A 12,914-nucleotide genomic window follows, 5' to 3' on the forward strand; every position below is an offset into this window, starting at 1 on the left:
CTGGACACTGATAAACGCAGACGCGTCTGCTTTGGCGATCTTAAGGAAGGGATATCGTATCCCTTTCCTGAACACTCCTCCCCTAACGTCAATACCAAGGGAACTATCAGCCAAGTACAAGGATCCTGTGCTGAGGGATACTCTTCGATCGATGGTGGAACAAATGTGGGACAAGAGAGCGATAGAACTAGTACGGGATCAAAACTCCCCGGGTTTTACAATCGCCTTTTTCTGGTTGCGAAAGCCTCGGGAGGCTGGAGACCAGTACTGGACGTCAGCTCTCTGAACAAATTTGTTCAAAAGGAGAAGTTCTCCATGGAGACTTCGGCTTCAGTCCTAGCGTCATTACGACAAGGAGATTGGATGGTGTCTCTAGATCTCCAGGACGCCTACTTTCACGTCCCGATCCACCCTTCATCGAAGAAGTACCTCCGTTTCATGACGGGGGGAAGGATCTTTCAGTTCAGAGCCTTGTGTTTCGGCCTGTCCACAGCTCCTCAGGTCTTCACAAGCCTGATGAAGAATGTGGCGAGGTTTCTTCACCTCAAAGGAGTAAATGTCTCTCTGTATCTGGACGACTGGCTCATCAGGGCCAGATCAGAGAGACAGTGCTTGGAGGACCTAAAGTTAACTCTAGATTTGATCAAAGCGTTGGGATTGCTCGTGAACCCGAGAAGTCTCAGCTGACCCCAGACAGGACCTAGTCTATCTGGGGATTCGGATGGATTCTCGGGGTTTTCGAGTATTTCCTTCGCAAGAGAGAATCCAAAAGGTTTGCGGATTGTCTCTCTCTTCTGAGGGAAGCAAACAGACGTCGGCGAGGGGAATGGTTGAGCCTTCTAGGGACGCTTTCCTCGCTAGAACAGTTTCTCCCTCTTAGGAAGACTTCATTTACGTCCGCTTCAATTCTTCCTCAAGAAGTCTTGGAGCTGGAAAACCGGACAACTTTCGGACGTTTTTCCCATTCCAGTGGAGATAAAGTCGCACCTAGAGTGGTGGTTGCCCCCTCTAGAAGAGAACAAAGGGATCTCTCTAAAAAAAACACAGAACCCAGACCTAGTGTTGTACTCCGACGCGTCGGAGAAAGGTTGGGGAGCGACATTAGGCTCAGAAGAGGTGTCAGGCACCTGGGAACCAGCACAGGTGACTTGGCACATAAACTGCAAAGAGCTCTTCGCCGTACATCTGGCTTTGAAGAGCCTAGAACCTCTGGTGTCAAACAAGGTAGTGCAAGTAAACGTGGACAACACCACCGCACTTGCCTACATTCGGAAACAGGGAGGGACGCACTACTCCGTTCCTTTACGAGCTGACGAGACCTATTACTTTGGACGTCTCACAGGAACATCTCCCTACTGACAAGGTTCGTACAGGGAGTAAAGAATGTGAGGGCGGACAGGCTCAGCAGGAGGAACCAGGTCCTTCATACAGAATGGACACTACACGAGGGAGTGTGTCTCGATCTCTGGTCTCTGTGGGGACTCCTCATGGGATCTCTTCGCAACATTCATTTCAAAAAAGGCTCCCAGTGTTTTGCTCGGTCGTGGAAGATCCAAGAGCACTTATGGTAGACGCCTTCCTGCTAAATTGGTCTCGAGTAGACGTTTATGCTTTTCCCCCATTCAAAATCCTGGGGTTAGTAATGAAAAAGTTTGTGGCGTCAAAGGAGACGAGGATGACGTTAATAGCCCCCTTTTGGCCGGCCCAGGAATGGTTCACGGAGGTGGTAGAGTGGATCGTAGACTTTCCAAGATCCCTACCAAGAAGGACGGATCTTCTCAGACAACCACACTTCAAGAGGTACCATCAAAACCTCCCCGCTCTCTCTCTGACTGCCTTTCGACTATCGAAAGACTTGTCAGAGCGAGAGGCTTTTCTCGCGAAGTGGCAAGCGCGATCGCGAGAGCACGCAGAACCTCCACTACGAAAGTATACCAATCGAAGTGGGAGGTATTTAGAAGGTGGTGTAGATCCAAGAAGTTGTCCTCCTCCTCTACCTCTATAGCGGAAATTGCTGATTTCCTGCTATTCCTGAGAGAGAAATCTCATCTAGCCGTATCCACAATAAAAGGATACAGAAGTATGCTCTCGGCTGTATTCAGGAACAGAGGATTAGATCTGGCAAATAATAAAGATCTCCACGATCTCATAAGGTCTTTTGAGACTTCAAAGTCTAAGGAACCAGTATCTCCGAACTGGAACCTAGACGTAGTCCTCAAGTATCTGTCATCGGAAAGATTCGAACCTCCTCATCTGGCATCGTTTAGAGACATAACCAGAAAATGCCTATTCCTATTATCTTTAGCTACGGCAAAGAGAATTAGTGAATTACATGCTCTGCAGGATAAAGTAGGATTCAAGGGAGACTCGGCTATTTGCTCGTTTAAGACCCTGTTTTTAGCGAAAAACGAGAATCCCACGAATCCCTGGCCTAAGTCATTCGAAGTCAAAGGACTGTCGAGTCTCGTAGGCAGAGAAGCAGAGAGGTCTCTATGCCCTGTTAGAGCTCTGAAGTTCTACCTTCAGAGAAAGCATCAGATGGGAGGTTCTAGACAAGGTCTTTGGTGCGCGGTAAAAGACCCCACAAGACTAATGTCCAAGAAGAATGCGCTGGCATTCTTTGTAAGAAACGTCATTACAGACGCTCATAAGGTCTGTCCTGACGAACAGTTACAACTGTTTGAGAGTAAAAGCTCATGAAGTGAGAGCTATAGCGACGTCTCTCTCGTTTCATAAGAATATGTCGCTTAAAAACATCATAGATACGACATTTTGGAGATGCAACTCAGTATTTGCATCTCATTACTTGAAAGACGTGCTGTGACATATGAGAAGTGTTTTTCTCTAGGTCCTTTCGTATCGGCGGATACGATTCTGGGTACGGGAGCCGACACCAATCCTTAAATGTATATACTTTTTCTTCTTTTTGGATATGGTCGAGAGTCTCTTCGAACAATGGAGGACTTAGGCTCGCACGGGCGGCCGTCTATGTTGTTCAGTAAGAGAATTCTTGTCATATCCAATTAGTTGAGTATAATTTTTTTTTTGAAAATTATGTATGTGTGCGTAGTGGTTTTGAGTTACGGTTGTTGTGACGAGTTCGGGGATAACTCGGAACAATCCTTAGTTCTAAACATATGGTTAGGATAAGGTGGTCGGGATTGGTTGGTGTGACTCCTTCATAAGGTGTATTGTCATATAAGTGGATCAGCACCCATTGACAAAGTCCTTTTAGGCTCTGCCGAGTAAGCGGATAAGACCCATCGCAGACCCACAAGAACTCTTGGCCATAGATCATATATCTCGCTAAAGTTTCTTGGGAGGTGATGCAGACTACTGGGCAAACACCCACGAAGTCTACCACCTATCAGGTAGGAACCAAGGTTTTATTTATACCTACAACATATGTTGTTTACCTGTCTATTCCATATAGAAGCTGTCTCTTACCCTCCACCGAAGGGTGCCAATCAGCTATGTATATATCTGACAGGTAAGTTGATTGTATGAAAATGATATTGTTATGTTACAATAAAGTTTCATACATACTTACCTGGCAGATATATACAATTAAAGGCCCACCCAGCCTCCCCGCAGGAGACAGGTGGAAGAGAGAAAATATGATAGAAAACGGGGATGGTTCCTAGTCCTGCCACCCAGGGCAGGCCGGTAGATCACCTGACCTACCTGTAGCGAGTGGCGCGAAATTTGAATTTCTGTCGGGGACGACGGAGTCTTAGCTATGTATATATCTGCCAGGTAAGTATGTATGAAACTTTATTGTAACATAACAATATCATTTTTTAAAAATTTACAGAAAAATAGTTATAGGCGTACTTGGCAAAAACTTTTAAATCGGGCACCATGAGGGATGCTGGGAGTTCACGGATCAAGCTGTTGTTTTGTTTACAATCCTTACCCAGGCGCGCAAGCGCGAATTTCTTTCTTCTCGCAATAAAAAGCATCAGTGACACATCTCGGAAATTATTTCGTCACATTGACACAATTTTTGCACCATTTTTTATTAGCTGTTACATAGAGTTTTATATATGAAAATGTGTGCAATTTCATGTAGAATACAACTAAAAACAACCCATGGTTGTAGCTTTTTTCAGTTTTGAAATATTTTCATTTAAATAATGATAAGTGCCAAAATTTCAATGCAATTGTAAGCTAAAACTCTTATATTTTAGTAATATTCAATCATTTACCTTCATTTTACAAATTGGAAGTCTCTAGCACAATATTTGATTTATGGTGAATTTATGAAAAAAAAACTTTTTCCTTATGTCCGCGCGGTAACTTCCGAAAAAATCAAATTTTTTCGTCAGATTGTCGTAATGTTTGCACCGTTTTATATTAGCCGTTACATAAGGTTTTATATATGGAAATGTGTGCAATTTCATGTAGAATACAACAAAAAACAACCCATGGTTGTAGCTTTTATCAGTTTTGAAATATTTTCATATAAATAACGATGTGCCAAAATATCAACCTTCGGTCATCTTAAACTCGACCGAAATGGTAAAAAAAATGCAATTGTAAGCTAAAACTATTAAATTCTAGTAATATTCAATCATTTACCTTTATTTTGCAACAAATTGGAAGTCTCTAGCACAATATTTTGATTTATGGTGAATTTATGAAAAAAAAACCTTCCTTACGTCCGTGCGGTAACTCTTCCGAAAGAATCGTGAATTTTTTCGTGCGATTGTCGTAATGTTTGCACCATTTTAAATTAGCCGTTACATAAAGTTTTATATATGAAAATGTGTGCAATTTCATGTAGAATACAACTAAAAAACAAACCATGGTTGTAGCTTTTATTAGTTTTGAAATATTTTCATATAAATAACGATATATAGAAAAAATTCGACCTTTGGTCACCTTTAACTCGACCGAAATAGTCGAAAACTGCAATTGTAAGCTACAATACTTACAGTCTAGTAATATTCAATCAATTACCTTTATTTTGCACCAAACGGGAAGTCTCTAGCACAATATTTAGATTTTTGGTGACTTTTTGAAAACTGCTTTTTTTTTACGTCCGCGCGTTACGAATTCATGCATCATATTGTGATAATATTTTCTCTGTGTTGCTTTGATCGTTTTACAACTTGTTATATACCAAAATCATTGCAATTTAGTGTACAATACAAAAAAAAATAATTAACTCATTATAGCTTCAGCCGTTTTGGTCACAGCGCGATTTGTATACAATTATATATGAAATTTATTTTTCGCGCTGTCGTATATTCCAATATTTATATATGATAATATTTTTTTATTTCTGATGGTTGCATACTATACTTCAGGCAATGACAAGAAAGGGAGCCAAAAATGAACTCTTAATCTTGAAAATTAAGTCTGGGATGGAACTTTAGCAGCCCGCCAAATATGGAAGATAAGATGCAAAAAATGCTAACATCTACTTTTGAGTTTTTAAGGACCTAACAGATTCAACAGCAAAATTGCTTTAGACACAGCTCGATGGCAGGAACCCTCACTTTTTAGACATTTCCCCCCTACTATTTGTGAACTACCTTAGTATGTCATGTGTTGGATTGTAAATTCTTGTTAGCTTTGTTTTAGCTTCTTTTCCCAGGAAGTCTTTTGTTTGAAGTTGCTGAGGGTTTTGTAATATTTCAAGTAGAGATTGTTATGTATGAACAAATTAGTATCTAATACAGGCGGCCCTCGGTTAGCGGCAGGGGTTCCGTTCCTGGGCACCGACGCCAAGCGATTTTCGACGCTGAGCGATTTTAAAGCCTACGGCCGCCGCACACCTTCTTTCGAAACTCTAGACCAGTCAAAGGGGCCGTAATCCCACGGCGCAATAAGTAAAATTATATTTATGCAGTATAGTACTATTAGAATTTACTGTACAGTACATGGTGTCTAGAGTATGTAAAGATATAATAAAGTTTATACAGTGTACAGGTAGCTGTAGTGTTCAGGTTACGATCATTAGTCTTACGATAGTTCGATTTTATGAGAGATCAAATTACAATGGCCTAACTTTATCCATCTTCTAGTTACATAAGTTCAATAAACAGCAAAAGAGAATGATGAAAGTATGGTTTTAACGTTATACTCGTTGCGTGAACGTGTACAACCAGAACAACCGAACGAGAAAACTACTTTTTTTTTTTTTTCTAAGTACAACCGAACTGGATCACATCTGTTTGGCTTGTATTTCGATCATCGTACTACAGTGCAACATTACCGTATTTGTTATAAATGGCGTTATGTATAGAATAGAACTGAGATATCTTAATGTAATAACTTTATTCGCTATAGATCAGAGATCAATATAGATTAAAGATCAATCGGGAAATATACCGTTAAATTTAAACCTAATTATGACTGAAGCTGAGAAAACTGTTCAAGCTGCTAATGACTATTATCGTACATCGGCAACAAGGTAAAAACTGCAGTAAACGTCTGCCGTCACACACAACCATAGATAAAATTGGGATAAAATCATTTTATCAAAACTACTGTCCTTGAAAGAACACATTTTACTGTTGGTTTCACGCCGATATAAGATAAATAACGTAAGTTCGTATTACGATGATATAAAGGATTACGTATTGCGAACGAATCACGTAATTTTTTTACGCAATAAAAAACATGCCGCCAACGTAATCTGTTAACGAAAAAAAAATAGTAGTTCACATTCACAACGAGACATATTCAATAAATATTTTCACACCCCTAAAAACACGCTGTATAAGGAAAAATAACTGTCTCATATAAGTCAAGTATCTAGATATTCGTTTATGCTAACTAGAAGCAAGAGCATTCGCTCAGAATTGCGTTATGGTGAAACAGACTCGTATTCATCAGCTGATTTCAAACCACAACATTGGCCGCTCCGCGGAATACGGGCCTTAAGTTTGCCGTAGTATTTTAAAATACAATAATATGAGAATACATACAATATTCTTGGATACAGTGAAATAATGTATAACTTTTTAAAGGATTTATGGAAAAGAGGAAAAGATGCATAATTAATAAAATAACACAATGCATTTTCGGAACTGGCGGACAAGAACGAACATGAAAAACCATCCCCTGACAACGTGGAGCGTAGTTACAAAGGCCTTTGCCTTAAATTTTTGTATTCTTATTTCTGTACAAAAATGAAAATACCTTTATTTCGCAATATATTTTCATACACATTTTAAACATAAAAGCATAAACATTTGAAAAATCGACACATCGATGGCTAAATTTGCTTTTTTTTTTTTTTTTTTTTTTTTTTTTTTTTTTTTTTTATTTTTTTTTTTTTTTTTTTTCTTTTTCAACAAACAACAACTCGATATTTTTGGAAGAGCGGTAGACGGCAGCAAAAAAAGTGCAAATTAGCGATTGATGTGTCGATTTATAAATGTTTATGCTTTTATGTTTAAAAATGTGTATGAAAATGTATTACGAATAGGGTATTTTTATTTCTGTGCAGAAATATGATAAAAAGGCAGCTTTTGTGAAACTCCCCTTCAAGTTATCGACTACGATGTATTTTATTTTTCAAGTTCGTTCTTGTATGCCGCGGCGGCATACAAGAACGAACTTGAAAAACACATCGTAGTCGATAACTTGAAGGGGAGTTTCAAAAGCTGCCTTTTTATCATATTTCTGCACAGAAATAAAAATACCCTATTCATAATACATTTTCATACACATTTAAACATATAAGCATAAACATTTATAAAATCGACATCGATCGCTAATTTGCACTTTTTTTAAATCGATATTTTCGGAAGAGCGGCAGGCGGCGGCTTACAAGAAAGAACATGAAAAAAACATCGTATTCGGTATCGTGAAGGGCAGTTTCAAAAGCTGCCTTTGTATCATATTTCTGTATCAAAAATAAAAATGCCTTTCACATAATACATTTTCACACACATTTTAAACAAAAGCATGAACAATTATGAATCGACACATCCATAGCTAAATTGCACTTATGTAACTCGATATTCTCGGCATAGAACAGCGTCAGAGGCATATATTTTACCCTAATACCTACGTAATAACTCTCCATAAAATTTGTTAATATAATTTGCATAACCTTTATGGTCTGAACGGCATTTCTACATATGTATGCACTCGTGACAAACTGCGCTAGTGGCGCCTGTAAAAGTGAAACTGTGCCGTAAATATACCTTTAAAACGCCTTATTTTTTTTATGAATATTTTTGACGATCGCCGTAAAACCGATTCGCCGTTGAGTGATTGCGCCGTTAACCGCGGGCCGCCTGTAGTAGGGTGTATGTACTGTGATTGTTTTCCTATATCATCTTAGAACAAGTTGTTTTGAAATTCTTGGTGAATTGACTGTGCTGGAGGTGCTTGCTTATCTAAGGGCCACTTTTATTTTTTCCAGTGAATAGTAAGTATCTCTGATCTTTAGAAATTTTGTGTCCCATGGCTATTTTACATATTTATTGCAGGTATATCGAAACATAGCTGATGTTGTTGATGATGTTGAATTCCATCGTAACTATTTGTCAGTGTTGGAGCGTCTTGTGTATCTCACATTGGCTTCTAGCAGCAGTACTGCACTTCTATCACAGTGTACACACATGGATGCATCAACACTATTACACAAGTAAGTGGGGTGACCTGACTTTTGACAAATATATTGTACATGTACATGAAATGTGTAGATGTCTTATTTTGTCATAGTTTAGCTTTTTGTGTTTAGCTTTTTGTGTTAATTGAATTTTTTTTATTTTAAGTACCATGTGAAGTTTTGATTATTATATATTAATTTTTGTGTAATTCAGTAGTTATAAATCAGGTCAGTTGAATTGACTTTTTGGTGTTCACTTTTTTTGTATTATGTTCTACAGAAAGAGGTGTACACACTCACTAGTCTGTTTAGTCTGCCTAATCATAATATTGGTGTGTATAATATACACCATGGCCAGTCTGTAGTAGGAAATATAGATGGTTATGTAGTGTTTCTTCATCCTCCAGCTAGTTTTTTTTTTTTTCACTTGTTTTATTGTTTGTCACTTTGATCCAACAGACTACTGTCTACACTAACTTTCTTGGAATTCGTTGGTAATCCTTCTTCATGGAGCTGTATATTGTCAGCTTACTCTTGATTCAAGTTTCACACCATGTTGGAGAATTTTGTTAGCCATGAAAGGAAAATGAGTTGGATTGAAAGAATGGTCTGGGTAAACTACATTAGAATGTTAAAGCATTTTTCAGGAAAGTATTTATTTTGTTTATACACATTAAAATGGTGTTGTTATACCTGCAGGTTTGATCAGGCATTAATGACCTCACTGAAAATAGTTGGTGAAGATCAGGTCTTTGAAATAATGGTTGGACAGCTTATATGCACATGGCTAGTGTCTTGTTACATAGCTCAAAGAAGGTGAGATATATTCGAGAATTACTGTTTTATGTGAACTTTTATTCTGTTAGAATTTGGGGAGTTTTTAGATCATGTCTATCATGCTTAATTTGTAAGTGTATAATTGCTCTTTCTGTGATAAAATGGTTAAAGTATTTGTTGGTTGGGAGATAATTTTGATGAGATATACATAGTTGCACAACTGTAATTGATAGAGACTGCTATTGTTATTGATTGTTTTGTCATGATATAAAAAGAGTCTGTTTACATGATATTTTATGGTTTTACTCTAGTGCAATTTGTAGATAGTTATTCTCTATTATCACCTACAAAAATTTTCTCTATTTTAGGAGAGTCTGTTACAGACCAACACAAGTGCGGGTGCTCTTCTGTTTCATGCTTGTCGTTTCCGACCATCTGAAGGTGGCCACCCATCCAAATCTCAGACTTCTCAAGAACAGTTTTGGTATAAATTAGCTTGTCACAGATTGTCGCAGGCTTATCATGTCTTGCATCACATGGCCAAAACAGAAGGAGAGAAATCGCAGTTCCTAGAGACCATAAAGCAGAAAATTAGCAACACAGAAGCTCAGGCAAACATCTTCACAACAATATTTGGCAGTTCTTACAGTAATACCATGGAGAGCAGCTTCTTCATGAATGATGACAAATTTTACACCGCTGTGTTAGCATACCCTGAACCTGAGCAAGTTAAAAAGTGGGATTCTGGTGAGTATATTGCTGGTCCCTGAAGATAAAACAGCTTGAAGTTTTTTTTCCCAGTGAGATGTTAAAATTCATTTGTGGTGATTAAATCTGTTGCATTGACAGTTTTGGCTTTTGGTAAGATATGAAAAGATTATCAAGTTGAAAATACTTGCTCTGGATTATAAATTGAAAATAGTTAATTGTCTTCTTCTGCATCTCATCTACAGTGGTGGGAAGTATGTACTGCTCAAGTTTGAGAGATATGGTATGGTTGTGTATGCAGCAAGCGCCAAGTAACCTTAAGGAACCACAGCCTTACTATTCCTTTGCGCTCTTTGAAGGCCTTCAGTTTTCATCAAATAAGATTAATACAGGGGCTGCAGAAACACTATGCCATCTTGATCTCTTAGCATTTTTGGTGGCTACAGTCTTTTGTCAGAAAGCAGCTTCAAAAGATGCCCATGGTAAGTTCATGCAGCCATTCAGTTTTGGTGTTGGATGATTGTAGAAGTTCTGGTGATTGTATGTTGTTATTCAACAGCTACTTTTAAATCTTTAATATAGTTATGGAATAACAATGAGTGTAGTAATGTGTAGGACTGGATGTTGCATCTATAGGATTGGGGCCATAGTTGGAAATAATTGGAAAGATGGGAAATTTTTTTATATCCGCTATGCATGCATGGAGAGGAGAGTAGATTGTTGTTTTGGTGGTTACAGGATTGCTTGGGAGGTTGAAAAGATCAAGGTAGGATCATCAATATGTAGAGGAGGTGGTTGCAAAGAATGATAGGGAGGGGAGTGTTGTAGATAGAGCATGTGAATTTGCAATGCACATGATGTATTTATTGGCCTCTGTTTGTACTGAACCACCAGTATTTAGTTCAGTTTTCACTGAAATTTTTATTGGGCTTCATATTCATGTGAATTTCCAGTATTCACTTGAATTCCCTTTGGTTTTCAACAGTTACCGTATATACTCGAGTAACGTGCGATCTCGCATATCATGCGACCCCAAAATTTTCACCAATAAACAGTGGTTTTGTCATGTATCTCATGTATCATGCGAGTTCCTTTTCTGAGGTCAGTTCATAAGGTTGGTGGTTTAGCGTGCTAATGGCCGAGTCGTTCAGATGTGTGCTGCTGCTAGTGAAGTTACAGTAATTTTCTTACTAATCTCAAGAATTTAATAGAAGATCTCAAGATTAAAAAAGAATACCAAGATAGTAAAATAATTGTAAAAATAACATGCCTTGGAGTCCTCCTCTCTCTCTCTGTCTCTCTCTCTCTCGCTCTCCCTCTCTCTCTCTCTCTCTCCTCCTCTCTCTCTCTCTCTCTCTCTCTCTCTCTCTCTCTCTCTTCTCACACACCGAATACTGTAAATTTGAATCTTTCACCAACGGGTATCAGTAAATGTGTAGACATTGTGTGCGTGTTTAAAAAAATGTGCAGGACACATTCCAATGTTTCGGTTTTTGGAATTTTTCAATCTCGGAAATGTGAGGTCAGATGCATAATCAAACAAACATCACTACTGCAGCAAAAACATTTTTTTCCTTTGTTTTTCATTATTGTTATTTATTAATTACAGTTTATTAAAATAAATATTAATATAATACTGTTACATGAATGTGAGATAATTAAGATCACCTATAATAAATAGTGGGACAATTAATATCATATGTTCACTAATAGCTATTATTTTCAAAACAAAACATTCCGTAAAACGTAAAAAATATATGTACATAACAATCAAAATCTAATAATGTTTTGGAGTTCAACTTGTGAATTTCAACAATAAGTATGACTATAATATATTTCGCCATATCGATCTTGCAGTTGAAGAGTCGTAAAATTTTGAGGATGGTCCGGGAAAAGGATTTGTACTTTGTGATTGATTACGTATCGCTACAACACCATGTGGTATTTTCATACCACTATATTGATGACGCATCGCTACGACACACTGGTATTTTTCATACCCGTATACATTAAAGTTAAAATGATCATATTATATTATTGTTTTCACAAAGAAATAATTATATAAAGAAAATTATCGAGTAATTTTTGCCGTCAACAGTCAGAAAATCACGAACATGGTAACGTTCAAACTTAGTGTCATCCACGGCATATGTCTATAAATAGAACAGAAGCAGAGGGCAGTCATTGGATAGAATGAACGTTTACACGTAACACACGGGAAGCTAACGATGATGCGTGTGCTTTGCATACAGTACGTAGTTTTTGTTTTTATTAGTTGTATTCTCTCTCTCTCTCTCTCGCTCTCTCTCTCTTCTCTCTCTCTCTCTGGTTAATCTTGGGATTTTCCATGGTCAACTCTTGGGATTAGTAAGAAAAATGCAATTCTTTGTGAGTAGCAGTAGCAGCAGCTGCATCGCACAAACCTGAATCGGGTAAGCCTAGCACGCCAAACAATAGTATTTACAAAATGAGCGGAGCTGTCTGGCCTGGGCTGTTTTGGTCCACCCACGTGTTTGATCGCATATCTGGCCAATTTATAACACAACAGAGATAAAAAACCACCTTTCTCCCATTACAGATATCAAATATTGTCTTTTCCGTTGCGCAGAATTCTAAATAAATTACGTAGTTCACGATTGATAAAGGTTTTTTATGCAATAACAAGAAACGGAGTCAGATTTTCTATCAACCGGGCATCTCATTTTTGGTGCTGTTGCGAATATTTCAACCAGTTCCACGTGCGTTTAAATCCATACTGACTGTACAGTCTGGAGGCAGTTCTCCCTTCTACACATATCTTGATTTTCTTAATATCGTAGGTATAGAATAAATTGGTGAGCAAGGAAATATGAAA

At 38.0% G+C, this 12,914-nt stretch overlaps 1 protein-coding gene across 1 annotated transcript in view; it reads left to right on the forward strand.

The window, feature by feature from the left end:
- LOC135201419 (ranBP2-like and GRIP domain-containing protein 4) overlaps window positions 1-12,914 on the forward strand; it is a 279,898-nt gene that overhangs the window by 16,743 nt on the left and 250,241 nt on the right. The window contains 5 exon segments of the mRNA XM_064230328.1: window positions 8,454-8,611; window positions 9,275-9,345; window positions 9,348-9,391; window positions 9,721-10,099; window positions 10,306-10,542. Of these exon segments, the coding sequence (XP_064086398.1) occupies window positions 8,454-8,611; window positions 9,275-9,345; window positions 9,348-9,391; window positions 9,721-10,099; window positions 10,306-10,542 (889 nt within the window).

The sequence above is a fragment of the Macrobrachium nipponense genome, chromosome 28, assembly GCF_015104395.2.
Source record: "Macrobrachium nipponense isolate FS-2020 chromosome 28, ASM1510439v2, whole genome shotgun sequence".
In the NCBI taxonomy this organism is placed as follows: Eukaryota; Metazoa; Arthropoda; class Malacostraca; order Decapoda; family Palaemonidae; genus Macrobrachium; species Macrobrachium nipponense.